This window comes from Nicotiana tomentosiformis, chromosome 2, assembly GCF_000390325.3.
Source record: "Nicotiana tomentosiformis chromosome 2, ASM39032v3, whole genome shotgun sequence".
NCBI classification, from domain to species: Eukaryota; Viridiplantae; Streptophyta; class Magnoliopsida; order Solanales; family Solanaceae; genus Nicotiana; species Nicotiana tomentosiformis.
This window is the reverse complement of record NC_090813.1, coordinates 6357254-6381635: the sequence shown is the minus strand read 5'-3', so window position 1 is coordinate 6381635 and position 24382 is coordinate 6357254. Positions and strand designations below refer to the sequence as shown.

The following is a 24382-nucleotide window of genomic DNA, read 5'->3' as shown; positions in this document are numbered from 1 at the left end:
CCAAGTCTAGCAGCTTCTCAAGCATCGGACCCCTACTTTCATTCCCTATTTGGCTGCCCTCCATGGTCCCAACCTTGCTAGCAAACTTGACCCCTCTGCTTGGTGCCTCATCTAAGTCCGATAGCGTGCCATCACTTTGTAACTCGCCATCCTCTTCAACTATGTCCGCCCAACGTTTATTGCTACCACCATGCTTCATTTGCATGGCGCCAAGATAGGATTTGGAATTCCCTACTTTCGGCTTAGATTCCAAGCGCATCCCTTCAATGCAGACGGTCCCTCCTGTGTTACCCTTGAGTGCCTGAGCAAAGTTCCCGATCATTGTTGCAAGTTTTCCCAACTCTAGACATTCATTTGCCCGATGTGATCCTTTGCTCTGATACCACGTTGTCACGTCCTTAGTCATTAAATAAGTACACACGCGGCGCTTGACAACTCGCTCACGATCTTGCACAACTTGCTCATGTTCTTGCTATGCCAAGTCAGTCTTACTACACTCAAAATCGCTAAGGAATGTTAGAACACAGGAGAATTGCCAAATGAAACTTTTGTATTAGGGATAACTTGATTGTTTTGCTTGATGAATTACAAATGAATAACCCCCTTTATATACTAGTTTCATAGGGGCTAGTGAGTAAATAATAATTATTACACAAGGCTATTATTATTTACAAGCAAGTCTCTTATCTAGAATATTCTACATAGTTAAAAGCTTCTAAGGATTTTTCTAACAATTCCATGGGGTTCTAAGGTATTTCATGAGAAATCTCCATATTTTTCTAAAACCTTCCTACATGGGCTAGTATATTTCACATGTAAGCTTTCATATGTTAAAAATATATACCAAATGATACCTAGCATGATGAGTAGCGGGTGATGATACTTATCCTCCTTTATGTAGACGTCATGATGAGTAGCGGGTGATGATACAAGCTCCAAATTTCCATAGCTGACGTCACGAGCCAACCGTTCCCTTTTTAGTTTTGGTACTGTCTAACTAAGCCTTAATGATTTTGACTAGACTAGATGCCCTCGTGCTTAGTCAGATCTACTGGTAAACTCAACTTTAATTAGTTCCATAGTATCTCAAAAAGTTTCTTACGTCATTATTAGATCTATCAAATATTTTCCATCCAAGGTAAAGTATGCTTATATCTATAAAAGACGGTCAAATACACAAAATATCTGTATTCACCTTTAAAGGTAATTCGAACAAATGATCACATCCCTAAAGATGTATACACAGCCTAATCTAGTATAAATATTAATGACGACTTTCACCAATCGAACTCATGACCAGTAGATCACAGAAAAATAATTTTACCCCTTTTATACGTTAGATCTTCGTAGTCCTAAAAACAAAGAAATGCCGTCCAAAATTTGGTACATCTATAATAATATTAATATGAAGAAGAAAAAACATTAATTAATTCCAAATAAAAAGAGAACAAAAAAAAAAGGGCCGCACAGTATTCCAGAGCCGTACCCAGCATATACAGGTGGAAGCATTTAGTGATTTGGAGGATTTTTTAAAATTGCTTTTTCTTTTTCTCCTTTTTAAAATGCTATCTTCATCTAGTTGTTAGTGATTTTAGAGATTTGTCTCCGAAATTCTCTCTGATGTTAGCCGCCAGTGGCATTCCTGCTAATTATCTCAAAACAAGTGGCATTTTACTCAAAGTGTCAACACAACATTGATAATTTTCTGAAAGGTAAACTAACTTTTACTTTTTTCGAGACTACTACGCCGACGCCTTTCACTTTACCCTAACACGAAGTTTTTGTGAAATTATAATTAGAACATTCCCGAATTTAGTATAGTACTATAAGTTTAAAAACATATTAATCGTACTTTTTTCGGTCCATAATAAATAAAATTTATTTTTTAATATTAATTAATAATAAAATTAATAATATTAATTTTTATTATCTCTTCACATAAACACACCTAACATATACTTTAATATTATTTACTCCAAGGGTAATGTAAGAAAAAAATAATTAATTTATTTTTAAAATTTAAAAAAATAACTTATTTTGGACTACAAAAAAAGACTAAAAAATTACTTATTATGAATCGGATAAAGTATTTCTTTTAACATAAAAGTTCACAAGTAAATCAAAAGATTCATTCATTAATTTTTTTCCTGTTTTTGTATGGATACATCCCAGTTAAGGATTTTTTCCTGCTTTACTCCAATAGGCAAAAATATCTGATTTTTTCTGACTTAGTGGGTGAACTTTTTTGTTTAATTTCGAAAATTAGGTCGTGTTTTTTTTTATACGTCCTAAAAAAAATATTAAATATGAAAAGTTTTTAACTGTTTAATTTTTATTTATGTTTTAAAATATAATTTTTTATTTATTTAATATTTACTCATATTTGAGATATTTATAGTCTTTAAGAGTAATTAATATTAAGAATAAAATAAAAAAAATAATTAATTTAATCTTAAAATTTTAAAATAATAAATATTTTAAGATAACTATTTTTGAAAACTACTATAGATAATTTGAGACAAAGAATCATTGTACTATGTTAAATGAGATATTAAAAGAATAATGACAAATTCAGGTTTAAATTTGATGGGTGTTTTCTCCGTTACACATAGGTGTTATAACTATCTTTTTACTCACTCTCTGTCTCACATACATAGAAACACAGATTAAAAAGAGTCCATACCACACACCAATACTTCCAAAATCTCCCCTTCTCTCTCCATTATGAATTTGCTGTTTCTTTCTTATCTCTACTCTACACTCATCATTTACTCTTCTTCTTCTTTTGCCCTATGCAACAATAGATTTTGATCTATAATTCTCATTTCTTGCAAAAACCAATGGCTGAAACAGCAAAATATGCACCTATTAATGGTGGAACTCTGGTTACAGACTTGAAAACTCACTTCTCACTTGTCAAAACCAAAAGAAGTATTGCATGTGCATATGGTTTTGTGTTTGTTTTCATTGTTGTCACCACTTTCTTGGCTTTTACTCCTAATCCTAATAACTCTTCTTCTCCATGGTTTACTAACATTTTATCATTAAGCACTAGCAGAGAAGAAGATGGGACTTATAGATCTCACTTCTCTTCAATTTTCTCTAACCTTTTCCCAAATAATGTTCCAAAAACTTCAAACACCAAATTTGAGCAACCCCATTTGAATAAAGAGCCATCAATTGGTCAAAAACATACTCATAATAATGAGTCTCATGATAAAGTTGGAATCTTGGAAAAGCCCTTTAATCAAAGTGCAATTTTGGACCCAAAGCCTTATGTAAATGTTACTTTACTAACAAATTCTTCTGTGTTGAGTTATAAAGAATCCTCAGTTGTGAAGAATCAGACTCAAAGTAAAGATTTTGATGATAAAGTTGGAATCTTGAAGGCAAATCAGAGTGCAATTCAGGCTGCTAACTCTCCTTTGAATGTGAATCAGACACAAAGTAAAAATTTTGATGATAAAGTTGGAATTTTGAAGGCGAATCAGAGCATAATTCAGGCTACAAAGTCTCCAGTTAATGTGAATCAGACTGAAAATTCAGTACCAAAATCCTCTTCTGGGGACAAAAGTGCAAACGGGAATGGAGAAAAGGGAATTATAGAGAAGGAAGTGAAGAAAAATTTCACTTCTTCTTTGGTGAAGAAGCAGAGAAATGGGACAAATTTGGATGTGTCAGTGAAGAAAGGAGATGAAGATTTGGTTAAGTCTTTGTTGAATTGTGATTTCTTTGATGGGAATTGGGTGACAGATGAGTCTTATCCTTTGTACAAACCTGGTTCTTGTTCTCTTATTGATGAGCAATTCAATTGTGTTGTCAATGGTAGGCCTGATAGTGGTTACTTAAAGATGAAATGGAAGCCCAAGGCCTGCAGTCTTCCCAGGTAAATTGTGCAATCTTTGTGCTCTTAAACTTTTTTTTTTCCACATTTCTAATTAGGAATTTATTTTGATGATTGAACTGCAAATATGAGACTTCAAAGATTCTGTGCTTTTAGAATTTGGATGTACTTAAGGAGTTTTATAGCTAACGGAGTGTGACAAGTTCTGCTGTATAAACTAAACTATGACACCCTTTCATTTTGATAAAGTTAATCTCATTCATCAATTATGTAATGTATATGCAGATCATTACAGGTATATGTGCTATGTTTTCTTGATTTAGGGAATTTAGTATCTTTGGCAATGGTTAATTGTTCTTATGGTAGATTTTGGAATGATTGACAGATTGAATGCCACTCATATGCTGGAATTATTAAGAGGTAAGCGGCTGGCATTCGTTGGTGATTCTCTCAATAGGAACATGTGGGAATCCCTTATTTGCACTCTTAGAAACTCCGTCAAAGATCAGAAAAAGGTTTATGAAGAATTTGGAAGACACCATTTCAGGACAGAAGCTTCGTATTCATTTATATTTGAAGTAAGTTATCTGATGTAGCCAGATTCATTTGTTACATTAGACTTCACCATCATATGTTTATAATCTTATGAAACCTTTCAATTTTGATATGTAAAATTTTTCAGGACTATAAATGCAGAGTGGAGTTCTTTGTGTCTCCTTTCTTGGTTCAACAATGGGAAGTTGCAGATAAAAAAGGAGGGAAGAAGGAAACGCTTCGGCTTGATTTGATTGGAGAGTCTGCTGAGAAGTATAAAAATGCAGATATCATAGTCTTCAACACCGGTCACTGGTGGACTCATGAGAAGACTTCCTTAGGGTGAAATCTGTTGTGTTTTTCAACATACATAATCAAGTTGTTTACTCTTAAATAACTGTAGATTAAACAATGTTGAAATTGTTGAATATTTCAGGAAAGACTATTATCAAGAAGGAAGTCATGTGCACCGCCAACTAAATGTGGTTGAGGCCTTTCGAAAAGCATTAACAACATGGGGAAGATGGGTCGATGCTCATATAAATCCCAAAAAGACAGTTGTTCTCTTCAGAGGTTATTCTGCTTCTCATTTCAGGTAATAACACAAAATTTAAGACCAAATCACATTTACTTGTCGAAAGCTCGTGTTCTTTATTGTTATTATTAGTACCACTTCGCGACTACTTAATCGATAACAACAATGTCATAACCTAGTTGTTGATTTTCCTATTATCATGTATCATTGTTTTCATCACCATTTACCGTAAAATATACAACCCTTTCACAGTGGCGGGCAATGGAATTCTGGCGGGGCGTGTGACAGTGAAACGGAGCCAATAAAGAACGACACATATTTGACACCGTATCCATCCAAGATGACAGTATTAGAGCAAGTCTTCAAAGGAATGAAAACTCAAGTTTCCTATCTCAATATCACAAGAATGTCAGACTATAGAAAAGACGGTCACCCATCGATATATAGGAAGCCGAATTTGACAGACAAGGAAAGGAAATCACAATGGAGGTATCAAGATTGCAGCCATTGGTGCCTCCCTGGTGTACCTGATGCTTGGAATGAGCTGTTATATGCTGAACTTTTGGCAAGACAACACCAGAGACAACAGCAGAAAAAGTCATAGGTAAACAAACACTTACATGATGCCCATGTTCATTTGAAATAATGAGTCAAGCCTATAGAAAATGTCCAGGCTTTTTTGTCTTTTCACATGTCTATATAGGAGAAAAGAACAAAGAAACTACCTGAAGAAAATCCAAGAAAGAGTACTCTTAGGGGTCGTTTGGTTAGAAAATAAGTTATCCCAGGATTAATTATCCCGGGATTAGTTATCTTACTCTAACATAGGGATAAAAATAATACTATAATCCCGAGATTAGTTATACCGCGGTTACCAAACGCTGGATAAACTCATCTAAAATCTCAGGATTAATTATCATTTATCTCTTTTGCCAAGCGAGTCCTTACGGAGTAAATTATAAGTATATGAGAGGGAGAGGGAAGTTTCTCTTGAAACAAGAGATCTGTCCTTATTCCTTACTAGTATTACAGGAGAGTAAGGAGGAAATTTTGCTGTTAAATTATGTAATTTTCTTTTGCTATAAAGTATTTTCAAGTCTTGAGGGCTCGAAAAGTGTAAATTCTCAGTAATTTTATTTATTGAATAATTTAAGGAATTGTACTAAACTACTAGTAAATTCTTTTGGTCCATCTTACGTGTTAATGGTTGTGGAGTCATGAGTTTCTTACCTTTATATTACATTATTGTATCTTGTCAAAGATGTGTTCAAGCTTTTTTAAACATAGCATTTTCTTAATTATTTGTTTTCCATTAAAGGGGTTTTGAATAATTGATGTTGACTATGACATCTGCGCTTGACTGTGACGCTAATCTTTTTATGCTTTTCATGAGAGCTTGCGTGTCACTCTAATAATTTGGAAACTAATTATGTATGTATTAGAGTACTTTGTTAGTACTACTTTAGTACCTTATATATGTTCTTCACATGGGATGTTTTGACTATGAGTTTTCAATACTTGTTTGAATGTCGAAAAATGTGGGTGTTCAGCATGTTGTTGAACTATCTTAGCTAAGGGATTGTTTGGTTTACTTGCTAGTTATGCGACGATCATAAATGCATGAATTATTTATACATTGATTAGTAATGAAGCAATTGTTATGTTGTGATTACTTATTTTAAAAGGCATTTTGTCTTTAAACAGTTTAATTTGTGTATCGTTAACACATAGGGGTCGCTTGGTAGGGTGTATAAGAATAGTGTTGATTAAGGTGTATTAGTAATGCAGAGAATAGTAATGCATGAATTAATAATGCAAACATTAGTTATGCAGAGATTATTTTTTATCCATAGTTTGGTATAGTGTATTAAAAATTAAATATATTGCATAATTTTTAAGAAAATTAGTTGTTTACAAAAATGCCTTCCATATTCCATATCCTTCCATATTCCATACTAATGCATGCATTAATAGCTTTGGTATTGCTAATACCATGGTTTGCTATGCATTATCTGTACATAGGATAATACAAAATATGATGTATAACAAATGCTTGTATTAGTTATACATAAGTTGAAAAAATGTACCAAACAAAATATTACTAATATGCAAAGCTAATGTATGCATTATTTTTTTGAACGCACTCCATCCATTTCATATTAGATGAGGTACTATTTTTTTAGTTTGTTCCAAAATAAATGATACATTTTTAAATTTGAAAATAATTCAACTTTAAACTCTTTATTTTACTCATTTTACCCTTAATGAGAAGCTTTTGTAACAACACAAATGTCATGGCTCTATAAAATTTTTACCCCTTAAGCTTTTAAGATCACAAATTTTAAAAGTCTTTTTTTTCCCCTTAAATTCCGTACCGAGTCAAACTACCTGATCTAAATTGAAATGGAGTGAGTATATGGATTTTTGCGAGCGATTATTTCTTTCTTCTGCATACAATCAACTAAACACTTGTGCTCCATATTATTTTATGTGAACTTTTATGCTAAGATTAATTATGTCAATATAACCAACCGAATGACTCCTAAAAGTTCATAGTTCGATAAATATCATGAGTTTGTGTTGGTATTAGTTATGTTAATACTTATAGGTGTGGATAAATTTTTACCTTATTGATTATATCAGTGCAAAAGGTGAAAGAAGAAAAAAGCATGTCACTCGGACTATGATTGTTGTGTCTTAGTCACGACTCACGAGTTGTAGTAGATGGACCTAAAATTATAATCAGGGAGCAAGATACAGACAAGTGACATTGTGATTCTAACCAAGCTTCTAAAATTAATTTATTTTGATTTTTTTTTTCTAAAGTATCTTTTTAGCATTTTTGAGCGGTATTAATATTTGATCAAACTTTTAAAAGTTATTTTTATGTGTATTTTCTGAGAAGTAGAAGTTACTTTTTTCATCTTTTCAAAAATAACTTCTATTTCTACTCAAAAAAAAAAAAATTTTGTTCTAAAAGTTTGGACAAACACTTTTAACTTTTGAAAAAATTACTTTTTGCAACAGACTATCAATTATTCAAAAGCTTGGAGCTTCTAATTGAAGTTTCTGGATTCTTGGATCCTGCCATATACTACTTTTTTTCGCACTTTCTACTGGACGGTGGTGAAAGCTCTACAAATTAGGCAAAGTTCTCAGGTAATTATTAGGATATTCACGTTATGACATCGATTGGTAATTTGAATTGTATAAATTAATGGTAACTTTAGAAGGATTGCTTCTCTTTACTTCTATAATTGGCACTGCTTTTTCAGATTCAGCACACCACATGTGGGCTGTGGCACCTCTTCTGGTTTAATTGGTCACCCAAGTCATCATTTTAGGCAAGTCCTGTTCCAAATATATAGGGCTTCGATGAGCCCTAGATGCAAAGAGATTCTTGAACCCTTCTAAGCAATTAGAAGAGCGCAGAATTGGACCTCCCTCAAATAGATAGATTTGGGATTGATTGTGGAACCGAGCATAGAGAACGGGGGGCGGGTAGGAAGATAGGCTAGGCGGAGTAGTCGAGGTTCATCAAAATATTTGACGGGTTGTCATAATTTTACGAGTTATGATAATTTGCACGGAATTTTTATGGTTGCTTTATTTTTGTGCAATTGTCTACAAAACACTAAACCGTCACCAGAATTTAATTTTTTGCATTGTGGCTGAAAACGATCATCAAGATTTTTGGTGGTTTGAAATTCTTACCAGCATGCTTTAAAATTGACTACTTTCCTAAAATTTATCTTTAACGGGATTAAAATATAAATGATAGTTTACTCGTTTATGTTTGTATCAAGACTGAGCATTTAGATTTACAAAGACATCTAAATGGGCCTCCAAACTGTGATTTGAAGCCCATTCTCTGGTGGAACATGTAAATTTGTTGGACCTCACCATGCTGATGATAACTGATCTAAAACTGTAGTTATTACTTGAGTTGAACTATATTGCCCTGATGTTGTTGCACCAAATTCGTCTGTTTTCTGGAGTAATTGTATACATACGCCCCCCCGGTAGAAATGATATCAGGTAGCCATTCTAAAGGGGTGTTATTTAGAAATTAATCAGTGTGTTCTGAATTTTGCTTGTACTTGTTGGACATCATTATCAAGAAAACTAACTAGTTCTGGCTAAACCCTAAATAGCATTTCAATTCTGTTTTCCCTTTTTGCTACTAGTTCTTGTTGGACATCATTATCAAGAAAACTTCTCTTTGTGAACCATCCAGTCTCTAATCTCAAAGATTCTGAAATTAACTCTGTTGTTAGCTTTCAGAATGTACCAAAAAAAAATTGACACGTTTTGAGCAGCATTTTATTAATTAAGTAAAGAAAGAAATAAGGTCGGGGGTAATATAAGATACACTATTCATAGATTAACAGTTCAAACCCATAAAAATATTCAATTTTTTGAAAAAGGGTTTTACATTTGCCCCATATCTAACGGTGGATAGGGAAGATATAACCTACTTCTGTCACCTCTATTTTCTGTCGATGGGTTATCGCACAATCTTTCAAATTTTTACTGAGTTTAAATTCTATGTACTACTGTATAAAAAATATGTACATAATCAAATTATTTATAAAGTAATATGTTATTCTCTCCAATAAATACTTGCACAAATATATATACACATATCAGACACAACATGCTTCTACTATATATGTGTATCACTCTTTTATTGTCTTTCGTGGGAGGGGGGCAAGAATGATTAAAGAGTACTGTCCACCTTTCCATGATTTAAAAGTTCAAACAAGGTATAAGGTTGATGTCACATTTATGTTGGAAACCAATATCTTGTGAAGTAATAATAAATAAGTTTACGTACTGTACTCTTTAACTTATCATTAATGGCTTATAGGGAAAACTGTCTCCTGATTTTTCTGATCTCTGTAAATATGTTCTTTGTACCTCATTGAGCCATTATTCTCCTTACTATTGCATTTATTTCTCTTGACATTTTCTTTTTAACCGAGATATATAGTTTCTAGCATTTGATTTGACAAACGAGAAATTTATTTAAAAAATCTACCTTATTTCGCCAGAAATGAACATGTCATTTCAATCTTTTACGTTTTGTGATCTTGTATAGGACGATATATTAAACTTATATACAACATTGTTTTGCTCTATATTTAGTACTCGATGACTTAGTAATTTTTTTGTTTGCATATGCTGTTATAACATGAAAATAAACTTCCATTGATTTTCTTTAGTAAATTTGTATGAACTATACCGTTTTAATGTACCTTTTCACCATTTTCATAAATTTTCCAATTTTGGCATATATTTTTATTTTTAAAGATTAAAAGATATATATGCCTCGTATCTTGAGCACCCTCATATGATGAAATTTCGCACTCCTTGTCCTTCTCTTATTAAACATTATACCCTATTATATTGATGAAAGACATGATGAAAAGAATTTATTGGCAATTTTCCGCTAACTTGAGAAAATAAAATCCAATTTACTCTTCGTTCTTCTTCATTCTCTTACATTTGAATTTTGCAATCATTATTTTAAAATATTTTGTCACTATCTTTGATAGATGGAAGAATGGATCTTAAAGTTTTTAAAATTTCACTAATCGGCCTTCTGACATATTATAATGATATTAATAATATATTTTCGTTAATACTGCGCCTATTGAAGTTCGAACAGATGCCAGCTGAAGTCCAAATTAAAATATATTTTGATCATCTCATAAGTAATACAGCTTGAATAAATATTTTGATAATCTTGCTAATCATATATGGCAAGTAAAGAATGGTTTACACACCCAAAGCATTAGCGATACTTAATTTGGATTATTCATCGAATAAAGTTGAGGAAAAGTAACTTATTCTTTCTTCTACAACATCAATTTTGAGCAATACATAGTGTTTTTTTCCTCCTAATTAAAATCTCTAAAATATTCCTAGACAAACAAACTTCCTCCCAATCTTAAGTCCCTATCTAGTTTTAAACTCGCCATGCATGACAAAGTATAGTTTATAAGAAAAGAAAAAAAGGAATCTTTAGTTGAAAAATAACAACCAAAAACACCTATGTCAAAATCCTAACATGTACATTTTGTTAGGGAGTGTTTACCTATATAGAATACCAAATACAACAACAACTCAGTATAATCACACTAGTGGGATTTAGGTAGAGTAGTGTGTATGCAGACCTTACCCCTACCGTGGGGTAAAGAGACTATTTTCGATAGACCCTCGGCTCCCTCCCTCCAAGAACTCACCGCCTTGCTCTTGGGTGCTTGAACACCAAATAAAATTAAAAAAAGAAGATTATGAAGCAGCCTGAGGAGCCTGAACTTGGGCTGGTGAAAATGGGAAGGGTCCTGGTTTAGCCAGAGTAAGCGTCGTGTTTGCGGCGGCGGCGGCGGCAGAAGCAGCGGCAGCGGAGCTAGTGGCGGTGACTACGCGTTCACAAGATGGGCACATAGTGAGAGTGGTGGCAGGAAGCTGCATATAAAAAGGTTGAGAAGATTTTAAAGCTCTTAATTCTTGAAGCTCTTTCTGCAGTCTCTTATTCTCTTCTGTCAGTGTCTCACAGCACTTCTTTAAATACTCACAATCTACCTCTGTCTGCTTCAATTTTGTCCTGTCATTTTTTCAAATAAATATCTTTCTTAAATACACAAACAATAATGTAAAAATTGTCAATATTGTTTAATCAATGGCAGTAGGCTAGTTATCATTTTTATCAAACTACGAATTAATTCTAAGTGAACTTATATATTGTGTACATACTTTTTACATTGTCATATACAGAACTTAAAACTAAATACAGTAACTTTTACTGCCATACTAATGCTTACCTTGCTCTTCTGTTTTGGAACCACACTTCCACTTGTCTTGGACGAAGGTTTAACTGCTTTGCTAGAGCAAGCTTCTGTTTCTGCAATTACAGTTTTGTGTTTTCCAAAACATCAAGAATAATACCAAGAAAATAAATTTAAGAAATAATATAAAATAACATCTAACATATTGTATTATTAAATTATTAATACTACTGTATAGATGATTAACGTCAAGATTTTGGGATTTAACTTATATACACGGTAATATGATAGTATAAGGATTTTTTTACACGGATAAAAAGTCAAGAAAAGAATGATAAGAAGTTTGACTTACTGGATTGAGAGTGTTGTGTTCTTTGAAGCTTTCTTCAAGAAAAGCAGATTGTTCTTTTGTAAGTCTAAGCTTTTTTCTGGCCGAACCATCTTCTTCATCACTAGCTCTAGAAGAAGAATTACCCCATCTTTCTACATCTCCTTCACTCTCTCTCTTCCCTAATAACATATTTCCATTTCTGTATATTGGAATGTTCACTTGAAAAGTTGATATTGCACTGTTCGGAGATGACAACGCCGCCCCTTCCTCAGCCTCCTCCGCCACTAACTGCCGCCGGTTCATGTTCAACACCTTTCCCGCTGGTCCAGGTTCAGCAGCTACTGTTGAATAGTTCGTAATATGGAAAAGGTGTTAATCAAAGAGTTTAACTTAAATACTTTTGCAGTTAATCTACCTTATTTTTTAAATTACAAATCTCATTTTATATAAAAGATTACTTGTAAATGTTTTTTTTGGATTACGTGATAAAATAGAAAAGACATTTGTTTCAAAGAAGTCCCTAACCTTTTGAAATCATGTTCTATAAATAAGAAGGATGTTGACACTTCATATAGAGAAGAAGATCAGACAAAAATTACATCAACCAACTTTAAATAACTGTAAATAACATTCATGTTGTATCTCCAGAATTAAAGTGTTCTACATCAAGCTCTTTTTTCAATATTTTCCTGTTCTTTCAATTTTCTAACAAAAATCATAATTATGTTTGATAGACAAAGGGATCACACAAGTAACATGCTATAACTTCAAATCTTTTCTAAGCCCTAGGAGCAATAAGATTTACTTAAAAAGAGCAAACAAAGATGGTACGTTTGATGTTTTTTTGAAAAACCTCACAAATACAAGTATGTATAACATAGTAACACCCCATCACCAATGGCAGAATTAGAATTTTTACCAAAAAGATCCAAAATATAATGAAGAAAACATACAAAGAAGCTATCAACATATAATATATATGCATAAAGAATGAAATCTATCTATCTATATAGTGTAATTTTCTAGCGAATGGGAGAAAGGGTGGCTCCTCCCCGCGACACACAACCACCCACATAATCCATATGGCAGAAAATTTTAAAAAAATAAATTATGCTAAAGCTCAAGTTGGACAAAGAAAACAACAAACAAGAAGAAAGAAAAAAGGTTGAAGGGGTGAGAGAATTTACTCACTGTTTTCAGTGAGCCAAGGAAAGTGAAGCTGTGAAGATGTGTCCCTAGAAACTGGAGAAAAAGGCAAGAGATCAAGCTGAAGCAGTGGATCTGATGACCCTTTACTTTCGTGATCTTCCTTTAAATCCTGGCTCCGTCTCTGTTTATTTTTTCTGATTTTATCTTCATTGCACTTACCTAAACCCATGCAGAACCCTAAATCTTTGCTGCTATTCAGCTTCTCATGTAAAGAAGATGAAGATGATGACTTTTCAAGAAACAAAAATGATTTTGGGGTATCCCCTCCTAAGCTCAAAGCTAACTCCATGGAAGAAACAAGAAAGGAACTTTTGGATATGGGAAATGGGAATTTAGTTTTGAGTTAAAGAAGGGAGAAGAAAAGGAGGAGTTGAGGGTCAATTTAAAAGAAGGGTTTGTCCAATCCTTCTTTTAATAGTACTTTTACTATGTGTACTTACCACACAGTGAAAGATAACAGGGAATTAAACCTCAAAAGGCTCTTTAAATTCTTTATTTTTTTTATCAATCTGATTTGCGGAAAATATACTCGTGGAAGAGCGCACGTGAATTGATATAAATATACAACGGTTATACTTACCAAGCCGTTGTATAGATCATACCAGCATAATATGTTAAGTGATTTAAAGCGGTGATAATATAGCGTGAACTTGTTTAATAGGGTACGGATATTAAGAAAAACATAAAGATTTTCCAAGGTTGTAGTCTTAAAAATATTATAATATTTGTATGGATGTAACTTATGATTTGAAATATGTTATAATGCTATAAAAACTTATTATTAAGAGTAAAATAGGAAGTTCAAATCAAAGTATTTTTAAATTTAAAAATGTATCATTATTTTTTAAAGGGTTAGAAAAATAGATTCACATAATTGAAACGGAGGGAGTACTTCATTGACCATAGTTACATGAGAAAAATATATATGCAAACACATGATATGCATCTATTAGTTCGATATACCTACTTGATACCATTAGGCTTTCACCGTAAACTATATTGATTATACGAAAAAGTGTACAATATCTGTATACATATAACTTAAACCGTTCTCATATTTGCATCTGTATACATATAACTTAAACTGTTCTCATATTTGCTGCGTGCTCGGAGTTTCAAGCTATTGAGGCGATTAGTTATAGTTTAAAATTGTGCGTGGTTAATCTAAGTGAGTGAGTTAATTTGATCAATTCACTTATGAATAAGTTCACAATATTCATTCAATGCGGCGAGTTTATTAAATGCCGATCATGGCCCTCTAATCTAGCCGTCACAACTTTCGCCTCTAAATATAAAATTAAATGTAAGCCATTTACACGTTTAAATTATTGTTTATCCGTAAAACGGTACAGTTAAATTTATATGTGATTTATAGACTCAATGGGGGCCATTGAAGAATGTGTAACGACAAGCTATTAATGCCATATTCTCTGTACCGTTATAGAATATGTACTTAATGTTATAGAATATTCTCCATTGAATGTTACCGGGTGACAGGAATTTATTTGTCTTTATGAGCAACATTCCCTTCGGGGACAATCGAGATTGCTGCCTCCGGGCTTGATTTCCACCTGTCTCGCTTTCCACATGTCTCCGGTTTCACATGTCGCTCAATTATGCAAGTATTTAGTATGAACATATTTCGCCCTATACAAATAGTCCCCTTGCTTTCCGGTGTCACATCCTTGTGTCACCGGGAAGTTGGTGAAGATACCTTTCTTGGCGGGAAATTCTCTGACCCCCTCAGAAAAATTTCTAACGGCTGATTAGACGCACGTCTATGCGCATTTAATGCCCCAAGCACGCGCCATCCCATGATTCAACAACACTTTTGCCGGTTCTCGAGGTAATCATGGCCACGATTTTAGCCGCCTATTCATTTACTTATATGCATCAATCTTCTTCTTTTACACTTCATAATTTTTCAAACTCTCTCAAACTTTCTTTACTCAACTCACTCTTGCTTTCAACCTTCTTCTTGAGAGAAAACCCTTATTTCCCTTTGTTAACTATGGCTTCTTCTTCCAAAAACTCTAGTTCTTCAAAGAACAAAGAAAGTACGGATGTTGCTGCTCCTCCTACGGTGAGCACCATTATCCCCAGAAAACTTACTACGACTAAGGATTTCGAAGAGAAGTCCCCTTCTGCTAACTCCCGCACATAGGCTGTTGGAGTATATCCTTCTTCCATCCGTCCTTCTTGCATCCCTGTCGTGAAGGAAGAGTGTGGTTGCCAAGATTTGAACATCATTTTTCTTGACCTAGCGGAGCGGGTAACCTTATCCAAGAAGGATTTTACGTACGTTTACACGTACCCCTTCACTTTGGGCCCGTTCTCATTGAGCGGGGGGCTTGACTCCGTTATCTTGGAGCTTTGCTTCCGTTACCAGGTCTCCTTGGCACATGTGAGCCCTTCTATGTGGTGGACGGTCGCCTGTCTTCGGCGTCTATGCCAGGAGACGGGGGAAGAGCTCTCCCTGGCTCGACTGATGAATTTATTCCCCCAAGATTTTTTGTGGGGGAATGATAAATTTGAGCAAACGTGGTCACCATGCTCTACTCACCAGCATAGATAATGACAATGATCATGGATGGATGGAGCGATTCGTTGTAATTGCCACCAAGGACATCATCCCGGCCACAACTCCATCCTTTCCTGAATCATGGAATCGTACACGTAAGTGCAACGTATGTCCTTTCTTCTAGTTAAAGGTTGTTCTATTCTATCATTGATCCTTCTTTTTCATTATTTCAGCAACTCGGTGGACACCATCAGGGGTCGAACTCTTGGACCAGTGAGTCCAGAAGATTTTGGATCTCACCACGACCGAGACCCACCGGTGGAAAGAATTGGCCCTCAAATACGGGAGGAAGGCCAAAATCATGGTAAGTTGATTCTCGAACTTATCTTGTCTTCATCCACATATAAGAAAATCGGCTAATTTTTCCCTTTGTTGAATTCAGATCTTCTACAGGGATCTATTACCGTCCCCGAAGAGGACGTTTTAGCTGATCCCACTGATGCGGTGAGGTTGCTGCAGGAGGAGTTCACCCGAACGGGTGTCACCGAACCTATTTCCGGTGCAAGTGCTTCCTCTCGGAGTCCCCGGCTGGAGAACAAGCAACCAAAAAGGCGACGTTCCTCTACAGCCGAGGGTAAAAATAAAAAGGTAAACATCGCCGCACTCGAGCCAGCTACAGACACTGTGGTGATTGATGGTGATGGAGAAGCCAGTGATAAGGGGGCTTCTCTACATAGAAGACAATGGCCTTCATCATCTCAACATAATGCTCAATCTGCTGAGCTAATAATATCAATCGATGACGACACCCAGGCGCTCTGGGGGAGTTTGATATGGTGGAAGATGCCAACTCTCGTTTCTGAGTTCTAGTCGCTGCTCCTCAACCCACAACGCCATCAACTTTACCTCCTTCCTCGCCAATCATGCCTTCGCCACCACCAACTGCTACATCATCTCTACGGGCCATAGTCACTCGAGAGGATGATGTCCCTCCTCCCCAGTCCCCAGTCCCCAGTCCACGAAAATTTGGGGCATAATTATTTGGCCCCCTCCGAAGATCCTTAGAGGAGGAAGAGTGTTTCCCTCTCGATTTCTTCCAGATGCCATTTGTTGTCCCGGCCAGTGAAACTTGCTAATAACGGAAGCCTATGGCTTGAGAGAAAGACAAAAATAAGATACATCTCTCGAGAGAGAATGTATGATAAACAAGGCCTTGCACAACGCAGCAACGGTACTATCTTTATTCCTTCTATTGATTCTTCTAGCTTCGCTAAGACAAGATTTTTGATTTGAACTTTTGTTTTGAAGGATAATTTTCTTTCTTTCGAGGGTATTCAAATGTTGATCCTTGACAAAGAGAAACTCACCTCCGAGCGGGGTCAACTGTTGGTCGAGCGGGATCAAATTGCTGCCTGCCTCCCAGAACTGGAAGCACAAGTTGCCGAGGTCGTTGAGTTAGAGGCTCGGTTACAGCAAAGCGAGCAAGAGGTAGTAACACTCAGCCAAGAGGCCGCCCTGTTAAGGATACAATTTGAAGAAGCCAAGGCAAAGTGGGTCGAGGTTCAAAATGTCGTTCTTGCTGCTACCGATCACGAGGTTGCCTCTACTGAAAGACTAAACAATTTGGAGACAGCCTTGAACTCCAATGCTAAAGAAGTTGTTGCTGCTGAGGAGAATCATGCCACGATGGAGGAGAAGTATAGGAAGGTCATGGAGCATAATAAAGTTTACAACTCTACTATCCGTGACCTCGACGTCAGCCTTCGGGCCATTAGATCTGAGCGGAATAACCTTTTGACCGAGGTTGACCAGCTTAAGGAAGAGCTTTAGCGCCGAGCGGCCTCCCTCATTGTTGAGAAAACATACTCTATGTATAACATGAGGAGAAAAACCTTGGAAGAGGCCAAAACGGGTGTCATTGACTTTGATGCCGAAATCGCCAAGGCCCGCGAGCTGGAGTTAACTGCCTGTAGGGGTCTCCCGGTCCGACTTGATGCGACTGATTCCTCTGGTTCCAGTTTTGAGTTCTCGTGAATTGAAGAAGAACTTGAAGGAGATGATGATGATGAAGGTCAATACCTCGAACCGGCGGCCGACCCACCTACTTCTCCTGGGGGCGCAGATGCTTCTCTTCCCCCGGATTCCAGTGATGCAGTAGTTTTGCTTTTTTCTTTCTTTCCTTTTTGTTTTTTACTTCATACTTTTGTAATCGTGCTGCTTGGCACGCTGTTATATATAAGTACTTTTTTGTTTAAGTATTGAGCAATTTTTTTCTCTTGCATCAAATTATGCAAGGTTTCGGGTGTATTTTTCCCTGATAGCATTTGGATTCCGGGCATAAGTTCTTCTGGAATCAACCCTTTACTGTGAGGGTTTCATAAGAGAAGGACATTTTATGTTTACTGTGCTCTTGAAGAAGATATTTGATGTTCATTTCGACACTAGAATTTGAAGTATTTGTTTAAATTTCAAATGATAAAATTAATTCATTGTTCGGACAAGAAACAAGATAAAACTAAAAGGATTTTACTTTATTTCTTCCATTTTCAAAAGTACATAAGCATTCGTTGTGCTAAAAAGAAATTGCCACTACTTGTGGCTAATTTGTGCAACTTGTTTCTATGGGGCTGGGCCGCGCAGTCCCCGGTCCCGATGATACAGCTTTATTCCCAAATTTCGTAGTCCCGGTTCATGTGGCAATTGTGTTGCCATATTCTTATATCATTCCCCCGCTCCCCAATGTTAGAATGCGAATTTGAATACTTAAAGTTTTACTCCTTTGAAGATTCCACTAGTGAATGATTGGATAATCTTTGGTTCGATAGCAAGCTTTGCTTCCCGTTAGGAACTTTACTACAGAGCCAAAAATTACCTAACTACCCTCCAGTGACTTGCACTCGTGAACGATCGGGTAATTTTTGGCCCGATAGCAAGCTTTGTTTCCCGGTAAGAACTTTGCTATCGAGCAAAAGACTATCTAACTGTCCTGTAGTGGCTCATTGCTTGCATGCCTTGCCATTTAAAGGTCTTATTTCGACTGACGAAGCTTCCTTCGTAGTATATTTTTCGTTGCTGCCTCGTTAAAAACCTTTTCAAAAAATCCAATTGGGACAAAAACTGGACGAATGGAAAAAGAGTGCAGCACATACTTTTAGTATAGACGGTGCTTATCAGCAATAGTATCATTTGAGGTGTACCACATTCGAGTTACTTGGAAACTTTACTCCGTCTTGATTTTCCAATTCGTATGATCCTTTCTCGGTGACAGCTGAAACCTGGTAGGGTCCTTCCCACGTTGGACCTAGCATTCCTGCATTGAGCTCCCGGGTGTTTTGAGTTACTTTCCTTAAAACCAAGTCTCTTACATTGAAATAATGGAGGTTGGCTCTTTGATTGTAATATCTTTCCATTCTCTGTTTTTGGGCCGCCATCCTTATGTGCGCCAAGTCCCTGCGTTCGTCGAGCAACTCCAATCTGACCAATAATGCTTCGTTATTTGTTTCTTCATCCGCCTGGAAATATCTTAAAATAGGTTCTCCTATTTTCATCGGGATCAAGGCTTCTGCTCCGTATACGAGAGACAAGGGAGTCTCCCTCGTGGTCGATTTTGTTGTTGTTCGATACGCCGATAGTACTCCCGACAATTCTTCGGGCCATATGCCTTTGGCTGCTTCCAATATATTTTTGAGATTTTGGATAATAACCTTGTTTGTTGATTCTGCTTGACTATTTGCGCTCGACTGATAAGGTGATGATGTGATTCTTTTGATTTTTAGGTTTTCAAGGAATTTTATGGCCTTTGCGCCTATAAATTATGGCCTGTTGTCGCAGGCTATTTATTTTGGTATCCCGAACCTGCAAATTATATTCTCCCACATGAAATCTACCATTTTGCGCTCGCCATTTTTGTGTGTAAGGACCAGCTTCAACCCACTTAGAAAAGTAGTAAGTTAAAATTAGGCAAAATCTTACCTTACCGGGGGCGGCGGCAGCGGACCGACTACGTCCATTCCCCACTTCTTGAATGACCAAGGTGATAGAACCGAGTGCAATGACTCTGCCAGTTGGTGTACCAATGGTGCATGGCGTTGACACTTATCGCATTTATGAACATAATCCTTAGCGTCATGTTCCATCTAGGGCCAGTAGTATCCTACCCTAATCAACTTTAATACCAATGAGTCCGCACCCGAGTGATTTCCACAGATCTCTTCATGAACTTCTCTCATGATGTAATTAGCTTCCGAGGCTCTTAAGCATCAGGCCAACGGGCCTTGAAAAGATTTTCTAAACAGTTGACCTCCCCTAAAGCAGTATCGAGCTGCTTTTGTGCGCAGCGCCCGTGATGCCTTGGGATCTTCAGGTAGCTTTTCATGCTCGAGATAATCAATAATATCATTTCTCCAGTCCCAGAACAAATTGGTTGTGTTTACTTCATAATAGCCGTCTACGTCCAATACTGAATACATAAGCTGCACGATCGTACCAGAGTCCAATCCTTTCGTTTTCTTGGACGATCCCAGATTAGCTAGTGTGTCTGCTTCCGTATTTTCTTCTCTCGGGATGTGGGTAATTGACCATTCCCTGAACAGTGTGAGAAGATCCTGGACTTTTACTACATATTGTTGTATTGCGTTCCTCTTTGGCTTCGAAGATCCCGTAGACCTGATTTACTACCAATTGGGAATCACATTTGATTTCTATGACCTCGGAGTCCAGTCCCCGGGCCAGCTCGAGTCTTGCAATCAAAGCTTCATAATCGGCTTCATTGTTAGTCAGAGGAACAGTTCTTATGGCCTGCCTTAGGGTTTCTCCCGAAGGCGTGATTAGCACTACGCCGAGCTCGGACCCTTTCACATTGGAAGCCCCGTCCGTGAACAAGATCCAAACTCCCGACGTCGATTCCGACACCATCACTACTTCTTTGATAGCCAAAGGTAGCAGTCCCGGACTTAAATAGGTCACAAAGTCGGCAAAAACTTGTGACTTAATTGCAGTTCTAAGTTTATACTCTATCTCAAATTCACTCATTTCGACTGCCCACTTGGCCAGTCGACCTGAAATTTCAGGTTTGTGAAGGATATTCCATAGGGGAAAGGTTGTCACCATGGCTATTGGATGACATTGGAAATAAGGCCTAAGCTTCTGAGAGGCGACCGCGAGAGCTAAGGCCAATTTTTCTAGATGTGGGTAGCGAGTTTTCGCTCCCGTTAAAATTTTACTAACATAATAAATAGGAGATTGCGTACCTTCGTCTTCACGGACTAAAACGGTACTTACTGCTACCTCTGAGACCACTAAGTAAATCAACAATTGTTCGCCTTCCTTCAGTTTCTATAATAATTGAGGGCTCAACAAATACCTTTTCAAATCCTTCATAGCCTACTGGCATTTCAGAGTCCATTCAAAGTTGTTCTTCTTTTTGAGAAGCGAAAAGAAGTGATGACATTTGTTCGAAGACCGGGAAGTGAATTTGTTTAAAGCGGACAGTCTTCCTGTCAATCTTTGAACCTCTTTCATGTTTGATAGTTGGTCAGGAATGTCTTTGATGGCCTTAATTTTATCGGGATTGACTTTGATCCCCCTTTGTGACACCAGGAACACTAAGAACTTACCAGAGATGACTCTGAATGCACACTTTTCGGGGTTAAGTTTCATGTTGTGCTTCCTTCTGATGTCAAAGGTTTCTTGCAGGTGTTTAATATGATCACTTGTGTTCAAGGATTTATACAATATATCATCCATGTAAACTTCCATGATTTTCCCCATTTGTTTATCAAACATTTTGTTTACAAGCATCTGATAAGTGGATGCGGCGTTCTTTAGCCCGAAAGGCATCACATTATAGCAATATGTGCCGGAGTTTGTTATGAACAAATATTTTTCTTGATCCTCTAGGTTCATCTTGATTTGGTTGAACCCATAGTAAGCATCGAGGAAACTCACTAACTCGTGCCCGGCCGTCGCATTAATCATTTGATCAATGTTTGGCAATGGGAACGACTCTTTAGGGCACGCCTTATATAGATCCTTATAATCTACACACATGTGAAATTTATTCTTCTTCTTGGGAACTACTACTACGTTAGCTAGACAGTGAGGATACTTTACCTCCAGTATTGAACCGATATCAAGCAAACGAGTTACCTCTTATTTGACAAATTTATTTCTGACCTCGGCAATAAGGCATTATTTCTTCTGCATTGTAGGGATGTTAGGATCCAAACTTAACTTTGCACTACCACTTCTGGTGGTATACCTATCATATCTGCATGCGACCACGCAAAATAGTCAACGTTAAATTTAAGAAATTCTATGAATCCTGACCTGAGCTCGGGGTTTAGTCATGCCCCCAAGTCGAACTTCATTTCCAAGAACTTTTCGAACAATGCGACTTGCTCGAGTTCTTCCGCTGTAGACTTTGTTGCGTCTATTTCTTCTGGTACATGAAATATCTTGGTACCTAATAAGGGTCCGATGACTCCTCCCCCGTGTTGTCTTCTTTTGATTCAGGTGTAGGCGTCGGTTCCTGTAATTGCTATACCGTATGTTCTTTCCCTTTGCTACTAGAAACTGAGACCGTGTTCATCTCCCTTGCCGCCGGTTGGTCTCCTCATATTTGTTTAATTCCCTCCGGAGTTGGGAATTTCAGTAGTTGATGATATGTTGACGGCACAACCTTTATCTCGTGTAGCCATGGTCTCCTAAGGATAATATTGTAGCCGATATCGCCGTGTACTACTTCAAAAAGGGTCGTCTTCATTATCCCTTCGGCATTCGTAGGCAACAGAATCTCTTCTCGGGTTGTCACGCTTGCTAAATTGAACCCGGCGAGGAGCTTTGTGGCCGGAATGATACTTTCGGTCAGCTTGGCTTGCTTCAGCACTCTCTATTGAATAATATTGGCTGAACTTCTTAGGTCCACTAAAACACGTTTAATTTTAAAATCTAAAACATTAAGAGAGACTACCAGGGCATCGTTGTGCGGTAGTAAGAGTCTATCTACGTCCTCCTCTGTGAAGGTGATGTCATCCTCAATGACTTCCCAGAGTCTCTTGCTATGGGTCACCGATACCTTCAATTTGTTTGTTGCCGAGAAAGTTACACCATTAATCTTGTTACCCTCGAAAATCATGTTGATCGTCAAACGAGGGGGATCTCCTCCCGCTTTTGAGGGTTCCGCGTTATCCCGATTGTGGTCGTATTTGTTCTTAGCCCAGTCGCTTAAGAATTCTATGAGATGGACATTTTTCAGCAATGTCGCCACCTCGTCGCGTAAATATCGGTAGTCCCCAGTCCGGTGGCCGTTGGTCCCATGGTACTCGTACCATAAATTAGGATCCCTCTAACGTTGAAGTTGTTTCGGATAGCCTGGGGAAGGAGGAGTCTCGGGAGCCCGATATCTCCTGGTCCGACAATGATCTGTTATTCCGACCGCGATTAGCTCTCCTATCAGTAGTGAATTTATCAGCTGACCAAAAACCTATGCCGCTTCCTTCGGCCCTTTCATAAAGCAAAAATCGACCTCTAGAAGACCGTCGCTCTGTGTCGAAATCATTCTTTGATTTCTCCTTATTCTTCTCCCGGTCCCAACCCTTGGTTGATGCCGAGAAACCGAGCTGGTCATCCTCAATTCTTATCTTTAATTCGTACCGGTTGTGAACATCCGCCCGTGTTATTTCATGGAACTCAAGAAGACTTTCTTTCAATTTTCGGGAAGCATGGGAACTTCTCGAATTCAGCCCTTTAGTAAATGCTTCAGCTGCCCATTCGTTTGGTACGACCAGTAGCTGCATCCTTTCTTTCTAGAATATGGTCACGAACTCCCGTAACAATTTGGACTCTCCTTGTGCAATCTTGAATATGTCGGCCTTTTGGGCATGTACCTTCCTGGCCCCAGCATGGTCCTTGATAAAATAATTTGCAGGCATCTCGAAGGAATCTATTGAGTGCTCGGGTAAAAGCGAATACCATGTTAGGGCCCTTTTCATGAGGATCTCCCTGAATTTCTTCAGTAAGACTGACTCAATCTCGTACGAAGCTAAGTCGTTCCCCTTCACCACCTTTGTATAGGTGGTGATGTGCTCATAAGGATCTGAAGTCCCATCATATTTCGGCACGCCTGGCATCTTGAACTGCTTCGGGATCAACTCTGGTGTCGCGCTTAGTTTGAACGACAACTGGGTGTATTTCTTTGAATCCTATCCTTTCAATACTGGCGGTGCACCCGAAATTTGATCTATTCGGCCATTTATTTCCCTTATAAATCGCATGAGTTCGGTTTAAAGGGATCATTCTCATTATTGTTACCGGATTCGCTACCGTTCCCCCCGGCCATGTCGAAGCCGACTTCGCCTCTTCGGATGTTATTGTCAACTCTCTGCGTTGTTTAGTTTGCGGGAGCACCGGGAGGAACCAGACCCCATCCATTCGCGTTGCTGGAAGCGCCCGACAAAGCCTGTCTCAACTCCGTCATGAACTGATCCTGTTGTGAGATGTGGCCCATAATAGCCTTTTGTTGCTCCCTGGGGATTCTTACTATTTCAGTGACGTGCTCGTCTTCAGCATCATCAGGAGTTGCCTCTCGAACATGTCGTGATATTTTCCGCCATGG

The 24382-nt window shown here is 37.4% G+C and overlaps 3 protein-coding genes across 5 annotated transcripts; 2 read left to right on the top strand and 1 right to left on the bottom strand.

The window, feature by feature from the left end:
* The first annotated feature begins 2650 nt into the window (after positions 1-2650).
* Positions 2651-8520, top strand: LOC104098901 (protein trichome birefringence-like). Of its 2 annotated transcripts, XR_686859.4 has the most exons (7): positions 2651-3886; positions 4230-4422; positions 4527-4720; positions 4815-4973; positions 5166-5517; positions 7941-8072; positions 8189-8520. XR_686859.4 is itself a non-coding variant. In XM_009605750.4 (6 exons), exons 1-5 carry the CDS (start codon positions 2841-2843, stop codon positions 5515-5517), a joined length of 1944 nt encoding a protein of 647 aa, XP_009604045.1. In that variant the 5' UTR covers positions 2651-2840; the 3' UTR covers positions 7941-8198. The 2 variants fall into 2 exon arrangements, 1 of the variants encoding a protein (XP_009604045.1); XM_009605750.4 differs by having other exon boundaries at positions 7941-8198.
* Positions 8521-10710: 2190 nt separating this feature from the next.
* LOC104098900 (homeobox-leucine zipper protein HAT14) lies at positions 10711-13647 on the bottom strand. Of its 2 annotated transcripts, none has more exons than XM_009605749.4 (4): positions 13230-13647; positions 12060-12376; positions 11744-11823; positions 10711-11526 (listed from the first exon to the last, which is right to left on the bottom strand). In XM_009605749.4, the coding sequence occupies exons 1-4, from the start codon at positions 13534-13536 to the stop codon at positions 11211-11213; spliced, it is 1020 nt and encodes a 339-aa protein (XP_009604044.1). In that variant the 5' UTR covers positions 13537-13647; the 3' UTR covers positions 10711-11210. The 2 variants fall into 2 exon arrangements, with proteins under 2 accessions (XP_009604044.1, XP_009604043.1); XM_009605748.4 differs by having other exon boundaries at positions 12060-12379; positions 13230-13643.
* Positions 13648-17106: 3459 nt separating this feature from the next.
* Positions 17107-17598, top strand: LOC138904284 (uncharacterized). The gene has a single exon (XM_070192786.1). The coding sequence runs from the start codon at positions 17107-17109 to the stop codon at positions 17596-17598; it is 492 nt and encodes a 163-aa protein (XP_070048887.1).
* Positions 17599-24382: the final 6784 nt, after the last annotated feature.

Bases quoted from the DNA above. Each gene is read 5' to 3' on its own strand.
- LOC104098900 (XM_009605748.4), bottom strand. From the start codon at position 13,536: ATGGAGTTAGCTTTGAGCTTAGGAGGGGATACCCCAAAATCATTTTTG. The intron at 12,380-13,229 runs GTGAGTAAATTC...ACTATTCAACAG, and splicing joins TCCTTGGCTCACTGAAAACA to TAGCTGCTGAACCTGGACCA. The intron at 11,824-12,059 runs GTAAGTCAAACT...CTGTAATTGCAG, and splicing joins AACACAACACTCTCAATCCA to AAACAGAAGCTTGCTCTAGC.
- LOC138904284 (XM_070192786.1), top strand. From the start codon at position 17,107: ATGTTGATCCTTGACAAAGAGAAACTCACCTCCGAGCGGGGTCAACTG.
- LOC104098901 (XM_009605750.4), top strand. From the start codon at position 2,841: ATGGCTGAAACAGCAAAATATGCACCTATTAATGGTGGAACTCTGGTT. The intron at 3,887-4,229 runs GTAAATTGTGCA...AATGATTGACAG, and splicing joins AAGGCCTGCAGTCTTCCCAG to ATTGAATGCCACTCATATGC. The intron at 4,423-4,526 runs GTAAGTTATCTG...AAAATTTTTCAG, and splicing joins CGTATTCATTTATATTTGAA to GACTATAAATGCAGAGTGGA.